The sequence below is a fragment of the Trichomycterus rosablanca genome, chromosome 1 (genome assembly GCF_030014385.1).
Source record: "Trichomycterus rosablanca isolate fTriRos1 chromosome 1, fTriRos1.hap1, whole genome shotgun sequence".
Taxonomy (NCBI): Eukaryota; Metazoa; Chordata; class Actinopteri; order Siluriformes; family Trichomycteridae; genus Trichomycterus; species Trichomycterus rosablanca.
In genome coordinates, this window is record NC_085988.1 from 85,395,487 (window position 1) to 85,420,111 (window position 24,625).

At 41.1% G+C, this 24,625-nt stretch overlaps 1 protein-coding gene across 5 annotated transcripts in view; it reads left to right on the forward strand.

Annotated features, from left to right (window-relative positions):
• ppfia2 (PTPRF interacting protein alpha 2) overlaps positions 1 to 24,625 on the forward strand; it is a 129,504-nt gene that overhangs the window by 25,177 nt on the left and 79,702 nt on the right. For 2 of the 5 annotated variants that reach the window (XM_062997072.1, XM_062997080.1), the window contains exon 1: positions 22,441 to 22,521. The exons of the other annotated variants lie outside the window; for them this stretch is intronic. In XM_062997072.1, the coding sequence (XP_062853142.1) occupies positions 22,441 to 22,521 (81 nt within the window). Of the gene's footprint in view, positions 1 to 22,440; positions 22,522 to 24,625 lie in introns of those variants that run through there. 5 annotated transcript variants of the gene reach the window in all.

Genomic DNA, 24,625 nt, shown 5'->3' on the forward strand with positions numbered 1-24,625 from the left:
ATTAATGTCCCTTACCTCCTACAAACCTTGTTTTAAAAAAATCCTTTTATATATTTTATATTAAAATATAATACAGATCAGTAAATCCATAATAAGTGTGATGATCATTTGTAAAAAAAAAAAAATTGTGTGATTTTGATAAAAATGCTACATACAGTGTATCACAAAAGTGAGTACACCCCTCACATTTCTGCAAATATTTCATTATATCTTTTCATGGGACAACACTATAGACATGAAACTTGGATATAACTTAGAGTAGTCAGTGTACAACTTGTATAGCAGTGTAGATTTACTGTCTTCTGAAAATAACTCAACACACAGCCATTAATGTCTAAATAGCTGCAACATAAGTGAGTACACCCCACAGTGAACATGTCCAAATTGTGCCCAAATGTGTCGTTGTCCCTCCCTGGTGTCATGTGTCAAGGTCCCAGGTGTAAATGGGGAGCAGGGCTGTTAAATTTGGTGTTTTGGGTACAATTCTCTCATACTGGCCACTGGATATTCAACATGGCACCTCATGGCAAAGAACTCTCTGAGGATGTGAGAAATAGAATTGTTGCTCTCCACAAAGATGGCCTGGGCTATAAGAAGATTGCTAACACCCTGAAACTGAGCTACAGCATGGTGGCCAAGGTCATACAGCGGTGTTCCAGGACAGGTTCCACTCGGAACAGGCTTCGCCAGGGTCGACCAAAGAAGTTGAGTCCACGTGTTCGGCGTCATATCCAGAGGTTGGCTTTAAAAAATAGACACATGAGTGCTGCCAGCATTGCTGCAGAGGTTGAAGACGTGGGAGGTCAGCCTGTCAGTGCTCAGACCATACGCCGCACACTGCATCAACTCGGTCTGCATGGTCGTCATCCCAGAAGGAAGCTGACACACAAGAAAGCCCGCAAACAGTTTGCTGAAGACAAGCAGTCCAAGAACATGGATTACTGGAATGCCCTGTGGTCTGACGAGACCAAGATAAACTTGTTTGGCTCAGATGGTGTCCAGCATGTGTGGTGGCGCCCTGGTGAGAAGTACCAAGACAACTGTATCTTGCCTACAGTCAAGCATGGTGGTGGTAGCATCATGGTCTTGGGCTGCATGAGTGTTGCTGGCACTGGGGAGCTGCAGTTCATTGAGGGAAACATGAATTCCAACATGTACTGTGACATTCTGAAACAGAGCATGATCCCCTCCCTTCGAAAACTGGGCCTCATGGCAGTTTTCCAACAGGATAACGACCCCAAACACAACCTCCAAGATGACAACTGCCTTGCTGAGGAAGCTGAAGGTAAAGGTGATGGACTAAACCCAATTGAGCACCTGTGGCGCATCCTCAAGTGGAAGGTGGAGGAGTTCAAGGTGTCTAACATCCACCAGCTCCGTGATGTCATCATGGAGGAGTGAAAGAGGATTCCAGTAGCAACCTGTGCAGCTCTGGTGAATTCCATGCCCAGGAGGGTTAAGGCAGTGCTGGATAATAATGGTGGTCACACAAAATATTGACACTTTGGGCACAATTTGGACATGTTCACTGTGGGGTGTACTCACTTATGTTGCAGCTATTTAGACATTAATGGCTGTGTGTTGAGTTATTTTCAGAAGACAGTAAATCTACACTGCTATACAAGCTGTACACTGACTACTCTAAGTTATATCCAAGTTTTATTTCTATAGTGTTGTCCCATGAAAAGATATAATGAAATATTTGCAGAAATGTGAGGGGTGTACTCACTTTTGTGATACACTGTATGTGCTCATTCATACAAAACTGTCAAGACAGATATTTACAAAAGTATCAAAGATGTGATAGCTCTGACAGATTTAGACTAATAGAGATAAATAATGTTACATGTTGAAATATGTTTCCTACCATGGTAAATCGTTACTAATTATTCTGAGGAATCATTAACATTAACATATGATCAGATAGTCTCTTCATATATATGAATATTGATAATAATAATAATAATAATAATATCATTAAAGGTGAACTATGCAACTTTATGTTATTCAGGAAGTTTGTATCACCAAGTAGCCCTTCGCATTATTCAGTAGCCTTGAAGTAGCTCTCGGTCTCGAAAAGGTTGGTGACCCCTGATGTACACTGTATATAATACATTACGTGTGATTTGGGACATGGCCACAGTTATGGTGATTATGTACACTATATAATACATTGGGTGTGTGACTGAGGACACGACCACAGTTATGGTGTTCATATACACCATGTAATTCATTAAGTGTGATTTGGGACACGACCACAGTTATGGTGTTCATATACACCATGTAATTCATTAAGTGTGATTTGGGACACGACCACAGTTATGGTGTGTATGTACACTATATCATAGGATGCTTAAAACCACACGGAGGAAGATGACGACCACTGAGCGAGTGTACGAGACGTCCAGAACAGAAAAGAGGCTACTGTGCCGCAAGTTACGTTATTTTGGGCGCGTCTGCCAAAGGCGACACTAGACAGAGGGCACTGGAGAAAGCGGACCCATCTGCAGCCAACCATCACAAAGTAATAACGTTAGTTAAATAACGTTATAGAACCTTCTACACCACCAGGTTTATCTGTCTGGAAATTTTTGACCAAGTAAAAGTCCTAAAAAATCTCAAGAATTGATAAATAAAATTAAAAGTAGACGTACACTTTTAAATTCATGTTTTTTTTATATATTATTAGCAGCTCTGAGCGTAAGCATCATGTTCTGAATGCGCTGTAATGCTGATTTCACTGGTACCGAAACATTACACGCTACGTTTTTAATTACAGCTAGCATCAGCATCGAGATTTACACGGCTGCAGCCGCGCCGTACCGAATCTTTAGTGCTAACGATCATCGTCAGGCCTCAGCGAGCCACTTGATCGTCTCATTACGGAGAACAAAGTGAAGTGAAGGAGTTCAGGATGTGTGAACGAGGTCTGTGTGAGGGTGTGAGCTTCAGTACCAGCTCATCAGCTATACCTGCCCAGTGTGTGTGTGTGTGTGTGTGTGTGTGAGATGTGGATAATCGTTGTGATCAGCACTGTCTGACGTAAATGAGAACATGGAGACTCCCACGTGGAGCTCTGAGCTCAGCACTCGCTCTATATCAGGTCTGTTTTCTAACCCCGACCCCCCACTGACTCACCGAGTCTCAGTCCAGTGAGTCACGGCCAGCACACCTTCAGACCCAACGAGAAATAAACGAGGTGTTTCATTGTTACATTCAGTCTTTTACTTTTATCTCTCATTTTTTGCACATTTCCCAATTTGCTTCCCGGTTTAGTCATTTCCACTTCCTCAATTGTCCCGTTGCAAACTCCCCCAGCCGCTTGCACCACCCAAGGAGAGCCACAGACTAGCACGTGCCTCATCCAGCACTCTCACAGATCAGTTATGATGCTCAGGAATAGGATGTGTGATTTGGGACACGGCCGCTGTCTACTGATGATAGCATTCATGTGCACTATAAAATAGTTCAGATGTGCAGTTTGGGACACGACCACAGTTATGGTATTCTGCTACACTATGTTGACCACTGTCTACTGATGATGGCATTAATGTGCACTGTAAAGTAATTTAGGTGTGTGATTTGGGACACAACCACAGTTATGATAATCATGTACACTATAAAATAAATTACATGTGGGATTTGGGACACAACCACAGTTATGATGCTCATGTACATTGATTTGGGACACAGCTGCTGTCTACTGATGATGGCATTCCTGTGCACTGTATAATAAATCGGGTGTGTGGGGATTGGGACATGACCGCTGTCTACTGATGATGGCATTCATGTGCACTATTTAGTACATAGGCTGTGTGATTTGGGACACAACCACAGTTATGGTGTTCATGCGCTCTATATAATAATAGTGTGTGATTTGGGACACAGCCATGGTTATTGTGGTTTTACACTGTATAACACATAGGGTGTGTGATTTGGGGCACGGCCGCTGTCTACTGATGCTGGCATTCACGAGCACTATGAAATAAATTGGGTGTGGGATTTGGGATACAACCGCTGTCTACTGATGATGGCGTACATATGCACTATATAATAAATTGAGTGTGGGATTTGGGACGCGACCACCGTTATGATTTTCTGCTCCACTATGTAATACATAGGACATGTGATTTGGAACACAACCACAGTTATGATGATCATGTACACTGATTTGGGACACGACCGCTGTCTACTGATGATGGCATTCATGTGCACTATATAGTACATAGGCTGTGTGATTTGGGACACAACCACAGTTATGGTGTTCATGCGCTCTATATAATAATAGTGTGTGATTTGGGACACAGCCATGATTATTGTGGTTTTACACTGTATAACACATAGGGTGTGTGATTTGGGGCACGACCGCTGTCTACTGATGATGGCATTCATGTGCACTATATAATAAACAGGGCGTGGAATTTGGGACACAGCCATGGTTATGGTGTTTTTAACACTATATAATTCATATAGTGTGTGATTTGGGACACAACCACAGTTACGGTGTTCATGTACACTGACTTGGGACACGACCGCTGTCTACTGATGATGGCATTCATGTGCACTATGTAATAAATCGTGTGTGTTTTGTGGGACACGCCCACAGTTAGGTGCTCATGTACACTCTGGGTGCTTTGTTACCCCCTTTCACCCTGTTCTTCAATGGTCAGGACCCCCACAGGACCACCACAGAGCAGGTATTATTTAGGTGCTGGATGATTCTCAGCACTGCAGTGACACTGACATGGTGGTGGTGTGTTAGTGTGTGTTGTGCTGGTATGAGTGGATCAGACACAGCAGCGCTGCTGGAGTTTTTAAACACCTCACTGTCACTGCTGGACTGAGAATCGTCCACCAACCAAAAATATCCAGCGAGTGTACAGGTATGTAAAAACACCAGCAGCGCTGCTGTGTCTGATCCACTCATACCAGCACAACACACACTAACACACCACCACCATGTCAGTGTCACCGCAGTGCTGAGAATGATCCACCACCTAAATAATACCTGCTCTGTGGGGGTCCTGACCATTGAAGAACAGCATGAAAGGGGGTAACAAAGCATGCAGAGAAACAGATGGACTACAGTCAGTGATTGTAGAACTACAAAGTGCTTCTATATGGTAAGTGGAGCTGATAACATGGACAGTGAGTGTAGAAACAAGGAGGTGGTTTTAATGTTCTGGCTGATCGGTGTAGTATATACTGTATTATACAATGCTACACTGCCATCTTGTGGCCACATACTGAAATGCACCTATATTCATGTATTTATAGTACAGTACAGTATAGTATAGTATTTATAGTGGAATAAATTCTTTAATCTTTCAGTAACAGGTACTAAAAACCTGAATGTGTTGATCTGGTTGTTTCAGAAATGGAATTACGTTTTAATTAAGAACATGGAATGAGTTCATGCTGACTGATCTGTAAAGCATCTATAGGTTCTTTCTTTCACAACACAGTTCTGACCCCTAAACATTTTTAAATCCTACTAAATCTAAAACACATATTACGTGGATTGGAATTTATATTGGCTTTATTGTGCACTGTGTGTTGTTCCTTATGAAACAGTATAAAGTTTCAATCGTATAAATTTCAGTGTGAGAATAAAGTCGAAATAATTTCGAGATTGAAGTGGAAATATTATGACCATAGCGCCTCCTCGTGTTAAAATGAGGGATGTTCATGATTTGGAGAAGTTATACTTTCATATCGGTTTCACAAATAAAGAAATCCTCGATCTCCTGCACATCAGCACCAGCGTGTTATTAGCACCAGGATGCTGAAACGCCTTTGCAGTAATCTGTGTTTATTCAGAAGAACATGCTCCACCAGTGCGCTCGGCGTCTGCGTCGTCGCCAGTACTTATAGCATTTGGACTGGTACGATAAACTACAGCTGTGTGGCATCACTATAAACGGTTGCATTGACGGGTTTAGTCATCGTGTCATGTGAATGGAAGCGAACAATACAAACAACCACCCAAAAATAACCACAGTAACACACACTGGAGGCCGATCCAGGCACTGAGACCCGAGCTTACAATGGCTGCACACTGATTGGCCAAAATATTTCAACTTTATTCTCGAAATCAAGACAGTGGCCCTAATACGCTGTCATACTTTCCAGACTAATACAGCATAAACATTTAAACCTTTCTGTGTAAATAAAGCAGAGATGTTCACAAGTCACAAAATACGAGTCACAAGTCTTTAGACTAGAGTCCGAGTCAAGTCACGAGTCAATATAATCGACACAAAACATATATTATAAATGTAGCGTAGAAATAAAGAAATAATCTGTAAGTTCAGATAAAAACAACAACAGATTAGCGAGTGTATTTAGTCGTTTTACTTCGTGTCTTTACTTTCCTCCTCATTGTGTAAATGAATGTAATTTCTGTAACAAGAAGGTTCCAGTTAAAAGCTTCAACTGATACGTTTTGTTTTCATTACAGAACAAAAGCGCTCGATAAATCACGGCACGGCGGCCAAAATCCCAAACACAGCAAAAACAATCATAACCGCTGCTTACCTGAGCTTCTGTTCTTCCAGATGCTATTACATTTATAAGCGTGCGTCCCATTAGGAACAGAATCCGTTATTTTGTAAATGTGCTTATAATTAAAAACCTCCAAACTTTTCCCGGTGGTGAAGTAAAAACAGGAAGTGGTTAGAAAGCCGATCGAGCGTTTCATTACCGCGTCATCTGTGTGACGCAAACTGAATAAATGCAAATAACAGCATTTCTTACTAACAATTACAATCAGAAGCTCTGATTGGTTCAGAAAGCGTCTTTCAACCATCAGCGCCGATTCTGTAGGAGCGTTCCATTCACCCCGGTCGTTCCTGTGAAGTGCACTACGTAGGGTATTCCACCATTTTAAGTGAGATTCTGATCCAAAGGTAACGAGAATGTTCAAATGAAGTGAACTTCAAACTGTGTAGGGAGTCGGGAGCGACGCTTCATCACTACACCGGAAGCTGCTGGAACATTTACACATTGTGTGTGTTGTGGGTTAAGACGGCCGGAGCGTTATTATTATTATTATTATTATTATTATTATTATTATTATTATTATTATTATTATTAGAGCAGAAAATGACATGATCAGAAAGGCCGGGGAATAAAAATCATGATTCTGATCACAGGCCATTTTTATCTGTGTTGAAGCATGAAGTTGAAGCAAGAGGTCAGTTCTGCCTAGCAACAACACTCGATTGGTCGATGGGAACGTTTTTGCCCGCCCTACATGAATTTTGAATAATCTGATTGGCTGATTTGACATTACCTGAATCGTAATTGGCTCAGGATGCTGAAGGATCCGCCTTTCTTGTGCTGTGTGAGCAGATGTACTGAGGCACGACGGCTTGTTAATGTATTAATACATTTAATAAAATCAACATTATTGTCATTTTAACACTTTTATATCATATCTTATTCACAGCTACATTTATATAACTTCTTCTCTTGTGTAAAAGCAGTATTTATTCCAAATTACGTTTACATATGGGGTGAGATCATGGCGCCCCTAGTGGACGAAACGCCAACGTGTTGCAATAAAAACATTTAAAAAAGTTTAATAGTGTTTGGGTGTCCAAATAATTAATTTTATTGAAGCCATTGATGGACGAATGAAGCGTTTACCCAACATCAGTACCACAACCAGCCATGTAATGCATTTGCCATGGTGCCACCAGTTAGTGAACCCAGTTTAGCCCAAACCTCCCAATCACCAAACGTGGGTTACAGTCTGCCCTGTGCTGCAGTGTCCACTTTTGTAAGCCAAAATATAGTCACCATACAGTCAAATATAATAAGAACATGATCAGTTTATGGTGGTGTGTGTAAGTCATTTTGTTTTCCTCTCAGCTGTGTTGCTGATGCTGTAAGAGAGTCACTAGATGTCCTCATTCTTCTATGAGATGTAAAGCTAAATTCATGAACTTCTCCTCGTCCTGTTTAACTCCATCTAGTGACACTTCCAGACAATGTGTTTACTTACTGCAACCCAAAACTAAGATAATCTGCTTCATGAACACCTGACCATCAGCCATAACATTAAAACCACCTCCTTGTTTCTACACTCACTGTCCATTTTATCAGCTCCACTTACCATATAGAAGCACTTTGCAGTTTTGACTGTAGTCCATCTGTTTCTCTACATGCTTTGTTAGCCCCCTTTCATGCTGTTCTTCAATGGTCAGGACCCCCACATGACCACCACAGTGCAGGTATTATTTAGGTGGTGGATCATTCTCAGCACTGCAGTGACACTGACATGGTGGTGGTGTGTTAGTGTGTGTTGTGCTGGTATGAGTGGATCTGACACAGCTGCGCTGCTGGAGTTTTTAAACACCGTGTCCACTCACTGTCCACTCTATTAGACGCTCCTACCTAGTCGGTCCACCTTGTAGATATAAAGTCAGAGACGATCGCTCATCTATTGCTGCTGTTTGAGTCGGTCATCTTATAGACCTTCATCGGTGGTCACAGGACGCTGCCCACGGGGCGCTGTTGGCTGGATGTTTTTGGTTGGTGGACGATTCTCAGTCCAGCAGTGACAGTGAGGTGTTTAAAAACTCCAGCAGCGCTGCTGTGTCTGATCCACTCATACCAGCACAACACACACTAACACACCACCAGTGAGTGTAGAAACAAAGAGGTGGTTTTAATGTTATGGCTGATCAGTGTATATGGTATATGGATTTTTGATTATAACAGCCCACAGTCTTTGACGATGTTTGTGGGAATTTGGCCTGATCTTGACAAGAAGTCCTGGCTCGCTATCAACATTCTGCATCATCCCAAATGTGTGCTCAGATCCAGTGAAGTTCCTCCACACTAAACTCATCAGACCATGTTTATATAGACCTCACTTTGGGCACAGAAGCAAAGAATTTATTGTATAGAACTGATTTTATACACCATTTACGTTTAAATTTTCAGCATTTAGCAGACGCCCTTATCCAAAGCGACTTACAGTACTGTGACAGTATACTGTCTAAGCAATTGAGGGATAAGGACCCTGCTCAAGGGCCCAACAGTGACAACCTTTTGGTTACTAGTCCAGTACCTTAACCGCTAGGCTACAACTGCACACACCACTTAGCAATGGGTGTTTTTGTCTGTTCTACATCTGCAACAACTTCATTGTATCTCTACTTTGGCAATTTTGGGGCAGTTAAAAAGAAGCGCCTGCTTTCATAACAAAATAATAGGTCACTTAATTTTGTGTGTGTGTGTACACTAGTTGTGTAATGTGGTGGCAACGTGGTGTGTGTGTGTGTGTACACTAGTTGTGTAACGTGGTGTGTGTACACTAGTTGTGTGTGTGTGTGTGTGTGTGTGTGTACACTAGTTGTGTAACGTGGTGTGTGTGTGTGTACACTAGTAACATGGTGGCAGCCGTACAACAGTCGTGCCACTGGTGTGGAACATCAGCAAGCTTGTTGGACGCCCAGTTCTAAGTTCTGCGCTATATCTTGCGGGTTGTAAACATTTCATGTCTTTCATTTGTTTCTTGTTTTTACTAATTTGGCCGCATACATATTCAGTTTTCATTTTGTTAGCAGCTTTTTAGCCTCAGTGTTGTTCTACCTTGATTCAGTATTTGCACTTGTGTTCTATTTTCATTCTTGCAGATGTGTGGGATTCTCCTCGTGCCCTCTTTAGCGTGGCAGGAGGTTCCAGCATCATTTGTTGCCCTGAGCAAGATTCACACTCTTTCCCACAACCCCCCAACCTCAAACCAGCATATTGAGGAACTAGCACAGGCTTCATGAATTCAGAGCTTTGAAACATAGTTTTTATTATACAGCAAATTATTCACTCAGAAGAATATAACATTAAACGTAATTATATACATGCTGTACATGTAATAAATTAGGTTAAAATACTAACACAGAATCGACTGTACGTAGCAAAAGAAATTTTATATTCATGCATTTTGTGAATATTTTAAAGTGATTTACAATTTTGTTAGGAAAGCAGTTGCTTCTTTTTAACTGGCTAATAGCTGTGAACCTTTATGTACATATTCTAGATGCTGTTCTAGATACTGTTGTACATGTTATTCTAGATGTTGTTATAGATACTGTTTTATATGTTGTTATAGATACTGCTTTAGAGACTGTATTAGACGTTGTTTTAGATACAGATGCTGCTTTAGGTGTTGTTCTGGATACTGGTTTAGATATTGTTCTAGATATTGTTCTAGATATTCTAGATGTTGTTTTAGATACTGTTCTACGTTATTCTAAATGTTGTTATAGATACAGTTTTATATATATGTTGTTCTAGATGTTGTTCTAGATATTGTTATCGAGACTATTCTAGATCCTGTTTTAGCTGTTGTTGTTCTGGATACTGGTTTAGATATTGTTCTAGATATTGTTCTAAAAGTTCTAGATACAGTTCCTCATGCAACCCTCCTATTTCTGTCCAGGTTTGGAACCTGCACTGAGAGCGCACTGACAAGTGCACCTCCCAATATCTAGGCTGTTTCAGCTATCCCTCTTTCCAAACATTAGCAAATCATTGTAGCTTCTTTTTTTAGCTGGCTAATAGCTGTGAACCTTTATGTACAGGTTCTAGATGTTGCTCTAGATACTGTTAGAATTATTGTTCTAGATGTTTCAGATACTGTTCTACATGTTATTCTAAATGTTGTTCTAGATACTGTTCTAGATGTTGTTTTAAATCTTGTTCTAGATACTGCTTTAGAGATTGTTTTTAGATGTTGTATTGGATACTAGTCTAGATATTGTTCCAAATATTGTTTTAAGATGATGTTGTTCTAGATATTACTTTAGATGTTCTGGATACCTTTAGAGATACTATTCCGGATGTTGTTCTAGATACTGTTCTAGATACTATTCTGGATGTTGTTCTAGATACTGTTCTAGATGTTGTTCTAGACACTGTTCCAGATATTGTTTTAGATGATGTTGTTCTAGATATTACTTTATATGTTCTGGATACCTTTAGAGATACTATTCCGGATGTTGTTCTAGATACTGGTCTAGATATTGTTTTAGATACTGGTCTAGATATTGTTTTAGATAGTTCTAGATAATGTTCTAGATGTTGTTCTAGATAGTGTTCTAGCTATTGTTTTGGATGCTGTTGTTCTAGATATTACTTTAGATGTTCTAGATACCTTTAGCGATACTATTCTAGATGTTGTTCTAGATACTGTTCTAAATATTGTTTTAGATACTGTTTTAGATACTGTTCTAGCTATTGTTTTACATGCTGTTGTTCTAGCTATTGTTTTACATGCTGTTGTTCTAGATATTGTTCTAGATGTCGAACATTTACGGACTTTGTATAAGGACCACACTGAGGTAAGCTTGGTGATGGAGGGTTTTAAAACCTTGACTTTCTGAAAAACAGTCCAGTACCTTTAATGACTGAGCCCACGACCCTTAACAAAATATTCATCCTAATAAAAATACTATAGAGCTTTATTATTATTATTATTATTATAGTGGTTTATTATGCTATCGGCCGACTGGGCGTCTACACAGACATGATTGGCTATATTTAAGGCTGAGGGATGGCCAAAACCATGGATTGGCACCATGTCCAGGGTGTTCATGCGTCCAGTGTTTCTTCTACTTTTCCAAAATAAAACCTAAAAAACTTGAAGCTAGCCGCTCAGGTGGCGCAGCGGTAAAAAGAAACGCGCTGCAACCAGGGCTGGATTCTGAGAAGCGTGGTATCGAATCCAGCCTTGCTTTACCGGTTCGAAGCTGAGTGGCTATATGAGCAACGATTGGCCGGTTGCTCATGTGGGGGGTGGGACAAAGAACCGGATGTGGGTCTCTCTCTGTCAGAATGCGATTGCGTTCTCTGCCGGCTGATTGGAGGCGCTTACACAGAGATGGGAGAGGGTGCCCTTAGGGTGTGTCTCTCCGCATGCAACGCTAGGTGGCACCAAACTCGTCAATGTGTGGGTGGCAAAGATGCATCTGGCTGCTGCTCGTGTTTCGAAGGGGATACGGGTTAGCTTCAATCACCTCCGTCAGGGCAGGGTTCGGCATAGACAGAGAGGAAGCACGATGCTAATTGAACAATTGGATGCGCTAAAAAGGGGAGAAAAAGGGGTAAAAATTATAAAAAAAATTAAACAAAAAACAAAAAACTTGAAGCTTCGTTCTACGCACCTTGTGTAGTCTTATAACCTCCCTCTGCCAGTTTAGTCGATTAAATACTCTAACGAGCCACGTCAGAGCAGATCTCGAGCGAGTGCTGAAGCGTTTCTCGTGGCTCTGAAGGCGTTAATGAGAAAGTTATGAGCTGGAAACAAGAGTGATGACTTCCAACCCTCAAAATAAAGTAACGGCAGCGAGGATGCCAGGATGCGCTACCATGGAAACACATGGCGAGGATGCTGAGACGATCTGTTGGTGCACTAGTGAAGACTGATGATGACGATTAAGAGCAGGTTGTTTTATATAACCCTGTCTCCACTTTACTTCACTTTTACCATGAAGAAAGTTCCAGAATTCTTCACCCACCTTTCATCCGAACCCAGAGAGAGCTCACCGTTCATCTCAGAGCTAAAAATGGAAAATAATCTGCTCATGAGCTGAAGCTGAGGCATAACTAACATGTGTTTTCTTTCTGCTGCTACCGTTTTTAGATTTCACCACAGTGGATCTGGTCCGTAAACCAGATTTTTATGAACCGGTCAGGGTTGCAGCAGGTCTGCTTCCATCGCAGGGCTTTGGCCATTTATAACATAAACATAAAGTGGATCACAAGTTTTTAGAGTTTGGAACCCTGGAACACTGGGCACAAGGTGATCCAGTCTATCACAGGGTATCACACACCCACACCAAGAAAAATTTTGAACCAGCCAGTTCATTAACTGCAAGTTTATGGGGTGTGGGGAGACCCAACGGAAACCAGGAGGCGAGGTTTGAACCCTGGTCTGCAGGACTGGAATGTCCAGCTGGAATGTGTTGTGCTGTTGTAGCTTCTTTTTTAACTGGCTAATAACTGTGGACCTTTTTGTACATGTTCTAGATGTTGTTATAGATACTGTTTTAGAGACTATTTTAGATGTTGTTGTTCTGGACCCTGGTCTAGCTATTGTTCCAGATAATGTTCTAGATGTTCTAGGTACAGTTCTAGATATTGTTTTAAATGCTGTTGTTCTATATATTGATTTAGATGTTCTAAATACTGTTAGAGAGACTATTCTAGATAATGTTCTAGATACTGTTTTAGATGTTGTTGTTCTGGATACTGGTCTAGATATTGTTCTAGATACTGTTAGATATGCTGTTCTAGGTGTTTCTTTAAATGTTGTTCTAGATAATGTTCTAGATGTTGTTATAGATATTGTTTTAGATACTGTTCTAGAAGTTTAAAAAGTTGTTCTAGATGTTATAGATATTGCTTTAGATACTGTTCTAGATACTGTTTTAGATGTTGTTCTGGACACTGGTCTAGATATTGTTCTAGCTGTTCTAGATACTGTTAGAGATGTTCTAAATAATGTTCTAGAAGTTTGAAAATATGTTCTAGATGTTATTATAGATACTGCTTTAGATACTGTTTAAGATAATGCTTTAGATGTTTTGGATACTGGTCTAGATATTGTTCTAGATGTTCTAGTTACGGTTCCAGATATTGTTTTAGATACTGTTTTTCTAGATATTGCTTTAGATGTTCTAGACATCTGTTAGAGATATGGTTCTAGGTGTTGTTCTGGATGCTGTTTTAAATGTTGTTATGTACATTGGGTTTGGTACATGCAACACTGCCCCCTGTTGGGCGTGCTCTTACATACAAATTTGTTGGCATTTATGTGATGTTTACGTAAATCTGAGGGTGGCAGGATGGTAGAAGATTCTCAGAAGAACCGAGGAGCTCTCACCATGTTTCTGTCTTATGCTGATCCGTGTTGGTGAGGTTTGGAAGTTTTGTTGTGATTCATCCTCCTGATGCCAAGGCCTCCTGCGGCTCGGTGGTACTCTGGAGACGCTGCTGGCATGAAGCTTCTCAATCTTCTCATTCTTCTCCTGGCATGAGCTCAGCTGGCGGACGCTAGAAGAATGAGTCAGATCACAGGCAGGGCAAAGACTCAGAGAGCCACGTTTGTTCATTTGGGCGTTTGTGTTCGGCTCAGAATGTTGTTTGATCTTCACCACCAGCTTTCATGTTTATACTGGGCAGGAACTGCTGGGTGATGCTCGGTACTGATGGTGTAGGATCTGGAAGGTTCAGAACAAAACGTTCTGCCTCAGATGAGCCAAAAAGGTTTGGTGTGAAGGCACAAAGCGCTGACTGCACACCCAATAAACACCCTTGAGATGAATAGGAACTCCCATTATGAACCAGGCCTCTGTGTAACACCAGTCCCTGACCTCACAAACGCCTCAGTGGGCACCAGTTCTCACAGATACACTCCTGTGGACGTCCTTTTCAGAAGAGAGGAGGCGACTTTATTTTGGAATGGAATGTCCAACAAGCTTATGGTCAGGTGTCCACATATTTTTGGCACAGGTTGTACAGGTACATATCTGGACAGGATCCAGACTTATTGTAAACACTCTTTTGGGGGAGGCTTTCCACATGATTTTGAAGTGACTGTGGGAATTTGTGCCCATTCAGCCACAGGCGCATTTGTAAGATCAGCAGTCGACATTCCGATTCATCTTTCAAAGGCAAAGTCATTGTGCACAGAGGCATGCTGGATAATGATTAGAAGAAACATACATTTGGACATATAGTGTGTACAGGATGTAAATATTACAGATGGTAAGTGATGTTGATGTCCTAGATCTAGATACCACTCCAGATGCTGTTCTAGAATTTGCTAGATGTTCTAGATACTGTTCTAGATCTTCTAGATGTTGTTTTAGATGTTGTTATGAATGTTGTTCCAGATATGGTTCTAGATATTGTAGTAGTTGTTCTATAAGTGGTTTTACATGTTGTTCTAGAGGTTCTAGATATTGCTTTTGGAAGTTGTTCTAGATATCGCTCTAGATATCGCTCTAGATGGATGTTCTAGATGGATGTTCTAGATATTGTTCTAGATGGATGTTCTAGATGGATGTTCTAGATGGATGTTCTAGATATTGTTCTAGATGACGTTCTAGATGTTGTTCTAGATATCGTTCTAGATGTTGTTCTAGATATCGCTCTAGATGTTGTTCTATATATTGCTCTCGATGATGTTCTTGATATTGCGCTAGATGTTGCTCTGGATGACATTCTATATAGTGCTCACATTCTAGATTTTGCTCTAGATATTGTTCTGTATGATGTTCTAGATATTGCTCTAGATGACGTTCTAAATGTTGCTCTAGATATTGCTCTAAATGATGCTCTAGATGTTGCTCTAGATGACGTTCTAAATATTGCTCTAGATGTTCTAGAACATTGTTGTAGAAATTGTTTTGGATGTTGTAGAGATTGTTCTAGATGTTTTTCTATAAGTTGTTTTATATGTTGTTGTGTATATTGTTTTTGATGTTGTTATAGATATTGCTCATGATGTTTTGGATCTTGTTTATGATGTAGATATTGTTATGGATGTTGGTGTAGATGTTGTTATGGATGTTGGTGTAGATGTTGTTATGGATGTTGGTGTAGATCTTGTTTATGATGTAGATATTGTTATGGATGTTGTAAATACAGGTCCTTCTCAAAAAATTAGCATATTGTGATAAAGTTCATTATTTTCCATAATGTAATGATAAAAATTAAACTTTCATATATTTTAGATTCATTGCACACCAACTGAAATATTTCAGGTCTTTTATTGTTTTAATACTGATGATTTTGGCATACAGCTCATGAAAACCCAAAATTCCTATCTCAAAAAATTAGCATATTTCATCCGACCAATAAAAGAAAAGTGTTTTTAATACAAAAAAAGTCAACCTTCAAATAATTATGTTCAGTTATGCACTCAATACTTGGTCGGGAATCCTTTTGCAGAAATGACTGCTTCAATGCGGCGTGGCATGGAGGCAATCAGCCTGTGGCACTGCTGAGGTGTTATGGAGGCCCAGGATGCTTCGATAGCGGCCTTAAGCTCATCCAGAGTGTTGGGTCTTGTGTCTCTCAACTTTCTCTTCACAATATCCCACAGATTCTCTATGGGGTTCAGGTCAGGAGAGTTGGCAGGCCAATTGAGCACAGTAATACCATGGTCAGTAAACCATTCAACAGTGGTTTTGGCACTGTGAGCAGGTGCCAGGTCGTGCTGAAAAATGAAATCTTCATCTCCATAAAGCTTTTCAGCAGATGGAAGCATGAAGTGCTCCAAAATCTCCTGATAGCTAGCTGCATTGACCCTGCCCTTGATAAAACACAGTGGACCAACACCAGCAGCTGACATGGCACCCCAGACCATCACTGACTGTGGGTACTTGACACTGGACTTCAGGCATTTTGGCATTTCCTTCTCCCCAGTCTTCCTCCAGACTCTGGCACCTTGATTTCCGAATGACATGCAAAATTTGCTTTCATCCGAAAACAGTACTTTGGACCACTGAGCAACAGTCCAGTGCTGCTGTTTCTGGTTCAAAAGTGGCTTGACCTGGGGAATGCGGCACCTGTAGCCCATTTCCTGCACACGCCTGTGCACGGTGGCTCTGGATGTTTCTACTCCAGACTCAGTCCACTGCTTCCGCAGGTCCCCCAAGGTCTGGAATCGGCCCTTCTCCACAATCTTCCTCAGGGTCCGGTCACCTCTTCTCGTTGTGCAGCGTTTTCTGCCACACTTTTTCCTTCCCACAGACTTCCCACTGAGGTGCCTTGATACAGCACTTTGGGAACAGCCTATTCGTTCAGAAATTTCTTTCTGTGTCTTACCCTCTTGCTTGAGGGTGTCAATGATGGCCTTCTGGACAGCAGTCAGGTCGGCAGTCTTACCCATGATTGCAGTTTTGAGTAATGAACCAGGCTGGGTGTTTTTAAAAGCCTCAGGAATCTTTTGCAGGTGTTTAGAGTTAATTCGTTGATTCAGATGATTAGGTTAATAGCTCGTTTAGAGAACCTTTTCATGATATGCTAATTTTTTGAGATAGGAATTTTGGGTTTTCATGAGCTGTATGCCAAAATCATCAGTATTAAAACAATAAAAGACCTGAAATATTTCAGTTGGTGTGCAATGAATCTAAAATATATGAAAGTTTAATTTTTATCATTACATTATGGAAAATAATGAACTTTATCACAATATGCTAATTTTTTGAGAAGGACCTGTATTGTTATGGATGTAAATATTGTTATGGATCTTGTTGTAGATATTGTTTTGGATCTTGTTTAAGATGTTGTTATGGATGTTATAGATATTGTTATGGATGTTGGTGTAGATGTTGTTATGGATGTTGGTGTAGATGTTGTTATGGATGTTGTTGTAGATGTTGTTATGGATGTTATAGATATTGTTATGGATGTTGGTGTAGATGTTGTTATGGATGTTGGTGTAGATGTTGTTATGGATGTTGTAGATGTTGTTATGGATGTTGGTGTAGATGTTGTTATGGTTGTTGTTGTAGATGTTGTTATGGATGTTATAGATGTTGTTATGGATGTTGGTGTAGATGTTGTTATGGATGTTATAGATGTTGTTATGGATGTTGGTGTAGATGTTGTTTTGGATCTTGTTTAAGATGTTGTAGATGTTGTTATGGATGTTGTAGATGTTGTTATGGATGCTGTTGTAGATGTTGTTATGGATGTTGTAGATGTTATGGATGTTGGTGTAGATACTGTTATGGATGTCGGTGTAGATGTTGTTATAGATGTTGGTGTAGATGTTGTTATGGATGTTGGTGTAGATACTGTTATGGATGTTGGTGTAGATGTTGTTATGGATGTTGGTGTAGATCTTGTTTATGATGTTGTAGATATTGTTATGGATGTTGCTCTAGATGTTGTAGATATTGTTATGGATGTTGGTGTAGATGTTGTTATGGATGTTGGTGTAGATCTTGTTTATGATGTAGATATTGTTATGGATGTTGTAAATATTGTTATGGATGTAAATATTGTTATGGATCTTGTTGTAGATATTGTTTTGGATCTTGTTTAAGATGTTGTTATGGATGTTATAGATACTGTTATGGATGTTGGTGTAGATGTTGTTATGGATGTTGGTGTAGATGTTGTTATGGATGTTGTTGTAGATGTTGTTATGGATGTTGTAGATACTGTTATGGATGTTGGTGTAGATACTGTTATGGATGTTGGTGTAGATGTTGTTATGGATGTTGTAGATGTTGTTATGGATGTTGGTGTAGATGTTGTTATGGTTGTTGTTGTAGATGTTGTTATGGATGTTATAGATGTTGTTATGGATGTTGGTGTAGATGTTGTTTTGGATCTTGTTTAAGATGTTGTAGATGTTGTTATGGATGTTGTAGATGTTGTTATGGATGCTGTTGTAGATGTTGTTATGGATGTTATAGATGTTGTTATGGATGTTGGTGTAGATGTTGTTTTGGATCTTGTTTAAGATGTTGTAGATGTTGTTATGGATGTTGTAGATGTTGTTATGGATGCTGTTGTAGATGTTGTTATGGATGTTGTAGATGTTATGGATGTTGGTGTAGATACTGTTATGGATGTCGGTGTAGATGTTGTTATAGATGTTGGTGTAGATGTTGTTATGGATGTTGGTGTAGATACTGTTATGGATGTTGGTGTAGATGTTGTTATGGATGTTGGTGTAGATCTTGTTTATGATGTTGTAGATATTGTTATGGATGTTGCTCTAGATGTTGTAGATATTGTTATGGATGTTGGTGTAGATATTGTTATGGATGTTGTTGTAGATGTTGTTATGGATGTTGTTGTAGATGTTGTTATGGATGTTGGTGTAGATATTGTTATGGATGTTGTTGTAGATATTGTTATGGATGTTGTTGTAGATATTGTTATGGATGTTGGTGTAGATATTGTTGTAGATATTGTTATGGATGTTGTAGATATTGTTATGGATGTTGGTGTAGATATTGTTATGGATGTTGTTGTAGATGTTGTAGATACTGTTATGGATGTTGGTGTAGATATTGTTATGGATGTTGGTGTAGATACTGTTATGGATGTTGTTGTAGATGTTGTTATGGATGTTGGTGTAGATATTGTTATGGATGTTGTTGTAGATATTGTTATGGATGTTGTTGTAGATATTGTTATGGATGTTGGTGTAGATATTGTTGTAGATATTGTTATGGATGTTGTAGATATTGTTATGGATGTTGGTGTAGATATTGTTATGGATGTTGTTGTAGATGTTGTAGATACTGTTATGGATGTTGGTGTAGATATTGTTATGGATGTTGGTGTAGATACTGTTATGGATGTTGTTGTAGATGTTGTTATGGATGTTGGTGTAGATATTGTTATGGATGTTGTTGTAGATATTGTTATGGATGTTGTTGTAGATATTGTTATGGATGTTGGTGTAGATATTGTTGTAGATATTGTTATGGATGTTGTAGATATTGTTATGGATGTTGGTGTAGATATTGTTATGGATGTTGTTGTAGATGTTGTAGATACTGTTATGGATGTTGGTGTAGATATTGTTATGGATGTTGGTGTAGATACTGTTATGGATGTTGGTGTAGATATTGTTATGGATGTTGGTGTAGATACTGTTATGGATGTTGGTGTAGATATTGTTATGGATGTTGGTGTAGATATTGTTATAGATGTTGTTGTAGATGTTGTAGATACTGTTATGGATGTTGTTGTAGATATTGTTATGGATGTTGGTGTAGATATTGTTATGGATGTTGTTGTAGATATTGTTATGGATGTTGGTGTAGATGTTGTTATGGATGTTGGTGTAGATATTGTTATGGATGTTGTAGATATTGTTATGGATGTTGGTGTAGATACAGTATTGTTATGGATGTTGTTGTAGATGTAGATATTGTTATGGATGTTGTTGTAGATGTTGTTATGGATGTTGTTGTAGATGTTGTAGATATTGTTATGGATGTTGGTGTAGATATTGTTATGGATGTTGTTGTAGATATTGTTATGGATGTTGTTGTAGATATTGTTATGATGTTGTAGATATTGTTATGGATGTTGGTGTAGATATTGTTATGGATGTTGGTGTAGATATTGTTATGGATGTTGGTGTAGATGTTGTAGATATTGTTATGGATGTTGGTGTAGATACTGTTATGGATGTTGGTGTAGATATTGTTATGGATGTTGGTGTAGATGTTGTAGATATTGTTATGGATGTTGGTGTAGATATTGTTATGGATGTTGTTGTAGATATTGTTATGATGTTGTAGATATTGTTATGGATGTTGGTGTAGATATTGTTATGGATGTTGTTGTAGATGTTGTAGATACTGTTATGGATGTTGGTGTAGATACTGTTATGGATGTTGGTGTAGATACTGTTATGGATGTTGGTGTAGATGTTGTTATGGATGTTGGTGTAGATGTTGTTATGGATGTTGGTGTAGATGTTGTTATGGATGTTGTAGATATTGTTATAGATGTTGGTGTAGATATTGTTATGGATGTTGTAGATGTTGTTATGGATGTTGGTGTAGATATGATGCCATGTCGACGTTGGCAGAACACCAGTTATGTGGGCTGATAGCGTCTCATTACTGTGGATCTACTGCAAATGCATAAAACACTTGATTTAGTTATTGATCTCATGTGGAGCCACTAATACACAGAAATATATGCAGGGACACACACACACACACGCACACACACACACACACACACACACACACACAACCTTCCTTCGATTTCCTTTACGTGTGTTTCTATATTGTTGGCGTGTGGTATTGTGTGTGTTATGTTAGCTCACCACCCGTAAGCTCTGGGTTTGAATCTCAGTGGTACTATCAGCCGGTCGGGCGTCTACACAGATATGATTGGCTGTAGCCCTGTGATGGATTGGCGTCCTGTCCAGGGTGTGGAACCGGACCTGTATGAGAATGTGTGTGTGTGTGCTATTAAATTTTGCCTCTTTATTACATTGTGTTCCTGTAGACGTAGCATCCAGCGTGAAGCTAATCACTGCAACACCAGCGTGATCTGCAGTTCTCCTGAGAGAGGGGCGACTCGCTCACCTCGCTAAAATTAGCCCGAAAATCTCTCCCCGCGGCGTACCTCCACGCTCCACCAGCTCACAGGGAACTTATCCCAGCCACTGAAGTACGCGTCAATAAGAAGGGGTCGGCCGACGCCCTAAATTGGGAGAAAAGGGAGAAAAGTGCCGGTTGGTAGGATTTTATTTCACCCAGACCGGTGACGTCCACTCTCGTCCACTGCTGGTGTTTATAAATCACGCCAGTGGATATGAACCCGCGGGGGTTTTTATTCTCAGCTCCGCTGCGGCGACTCGGGTCGGTCGATCGGTACTAATCTGATTCTGGTGTCCAGCCGTGACTGGTTTTGCTGGGTGAGGATGAATGGACGGAAACAGACTGACCTTTCCTTCGGTTCCTTTAGTTCTAATGGAACCGTGTCTGTGGAACCGTCGGGGTTCTGTCGAGTAGCCGTAACTGTACAGATCATTAACCCACCTAACACACACTTCAACACGTACAGCACAGAGTGTTAAAGAGCAAGTGTGTGTGTGTGTGTGTGTGTGTGTGTGTGTGTGTGAGTGTGTGTGTGTGTGTGTGCGTGTGTGTGTGAGTGTGTGTGTGTGAGTGTGTGTGTGTGTGAGGTTTGATTCAGTTCAGTTTGATTTGGTTCAGTTTGATTTGGTTTGATTCGGTTTGATTTGGTTTGATTCGGTTCCATCACTGGTGCCCAGTCCAGGGTGGCACTGGACCCACTGCAGCTTTGACCAGGATAGAGCAGGTAGCAAAAGTGAATTTGATGATGATGATGATGATGATGATAATTATCATTATTATAGTAGCTGCACACGTGGTGGTGTTGGTGCATCCCACAAACACTTGGGTTCGATCCTTGTGTCCGGTCCGAAGTTTTGCATGTTCTTCCAGTATCTACCTGAATAAAACTACTCTCCAAAAACATGCAGCCAATAAATCTGATATTGTAATTATCTCTAGACGTGAGTGAATGGGCGCGACCCTGACCAGGATGAAATGCTGCTCAGTTGATTATTATTGGACAGACGCTTGGATGCTGACCAATCACAGCATGGGAGAGATTATGGGCGTGGTCTGGGTGAGGAGAGAAACACTGGTGATGTTCCTACATCACAACGCTGTGGTTCGTGCAGCAGCGCGTTCCCGGACTTTCGGAGTTAGAGTCGCGGTGGGAGTGCGATGGGGAGGTCGGCGCGCTTCGCGTGCACCCGCACCCGCATCCGCACAGCGAGGACCGGCAGAGGAGGAGAAAGAAGGTCGCTGTCCTTCCTGTGATGGTGACTGTCTGCCCCCCTCCTGTCCACCCCGACTGTCGGATTAAACACTCGCTCGGGATTACTTTTTTTGCGCCATGATCTTTGCGGATATGAGCACGGGGACGAGCTCCCCAAAAATGCACCCGCCCAACGGGACTCGGTTCTATACCTACCAGGTAAGCAGGGCTCGGTTCCTCATCCGTTCTGCACCCGTTCCGTTCCTCGGTTCCGCTGATGTGTGGTGCGGTTCTGCTTCGTGGACGTGCAGGTCAGTCTGATAATCCCACGCGTGAATCTGCAGGACGGAACTGGACTGTGCGTAAATATAGACGCGTCGGCATGCGGCTTGTTCTCACACCCACATTACAGCTGATGCTTCTGGTGTGTGTGTGTGTGTGTGTGTGTGTGTGTGTGTGTGTGTGAAAACAAAGGAACAGTGCAGAACAATGTCACACTAGTGCATAACTCCACCCGACTGTTTCTCCAGTGCCTATACATTCAATCTATACATCTATACAATCTATATAATGACTGAATTTGTGCCAATTTAGGGGCCTTGCTCAGGGGCCCAACAGTGGGAACTTGGCGGTGGTAGGGCTTGAACTGGCAACCTTCTGATTACTCGTCCAGATACCTTAACCACTAAGCTACCACTGTTTAGTCAAAACATGTGTACGGCTGGGCGCTGATGTTGCTCGAGAAAGCCTCAGTCGGTGTTCCAATTCATCCCAGAGCTGAGGTCTTCTTCAGAGTGAGCTTTTCTTCATGCTGGAACAGGAAATGTCCTTCCCTAAAGTGTTGCTGCAAAGTTGGAAGCAGATTATTTCCTTTCCTTAACACTTTAGGGAAGGTCCTCTTCTGTAAAGCCGTGAAGAAAAGCTCCAGTGTCCTGCACAGATCCCTGAGCTCAGCCCCACTCAACAGCTCTGGGATGAACCGGAACACCGACCGATCAGCACCCAGCACCCTTTGACTGAACGGGCACAAATCCCCATACACAGGCTGTCGGTCTAGCTGAGAGATCACACTCAGGGTCACTCTCGGGACGTCCGACAAGCTCTGGGTCAGGCGTCCAAATACTTTTGGCTCTATAGTGTAGCGCAGTGGTTAAGGTGCTGCTTTGATTGGTTGATTTTATACACTTGATAAGTGGCCTCTGCAAACTTTTGGTTATGTAGATAATGGTAACTGATTTAGTACTGGGAATACTGGGAGTACTGGGGGCCAATCACTGGGACTTTTGGACCTCCTGAGATGTTCAGTGAGATGTTTGAGTGCATACGTCATCACAAGCGGTCACACCCAGATCTATTTAAGCTTCTAGTTACACTAAATGGTTAAAAGTATGTGGACACCCGTCCTAATGTTTGGGCTCAGGTGTTCCAGCCACACCCACTGATACCAGATGTATAAAATCAACTATATAAACCAACATATGCTTCAAACTTTGTTGCAACAGTTTGGGGAAGGTCAACTATATAATAATATATATATATATACACACTATATTGCCAAAAGTATTCACTCACCCATTCAAATGATTGAATTCAGGTGTTCCGATCACTTCCATGACCACAGGTGTATAAAACCGAGCACCTGGACATGCAGACTGCTTCTACACACATTAGTGAAAGAACGGGTCGCTCTCAGGAGCTCAGTGAATTCCAGCGTGGTACCGTGATGCCACCTGTGCAACAAGTCCAGTGGTGAAATTTCCTCACTACTAAATATTCCACAGTCGACTGTCAGTGCTGGTATAACAAAGTGGAAGCGTTTGGGAATGACAGCGACTCAGCCACCGAGTGTTACCACGTAAAATGACAGGGCGGGTCAGCGGATGCTGAGGAACATAGTGCGCAGAGGTCACCAACTTTCTGCAGAGTCCATCACTACAGACCTCCAAACTTCATGTGGCCTTCAGATCAGCTGAGGAACAGTGTGTAGAGCTTCATGGAACGGGTTTCCATGGCCGAGCAGCTGCATCCAAGCCTTACATCACCGAGTGCATGGTGTAAAGCACGCCGCCACTGGACTCTAGAGCAGTGGAGACGTGTTCTCCGGAGTGACGAATCACGCTTCTCCGAGTCTGGGTTTGGCGGTTGCCAGGAGAACGGTACCTGTCTGACTGTATTGTGCCGAGTGTGAAGTGTGGTGGAGGGGGGATGATGGTGTGGGGGTGTTTTTCAGGAGTCGGGCTCGGCCCCTTAGTTCCAGTGAGAGGAACTCTTAATGCTTCAGCACACCAAGAGATTCTGGACAATTTCATGCTCTCAACTTTGT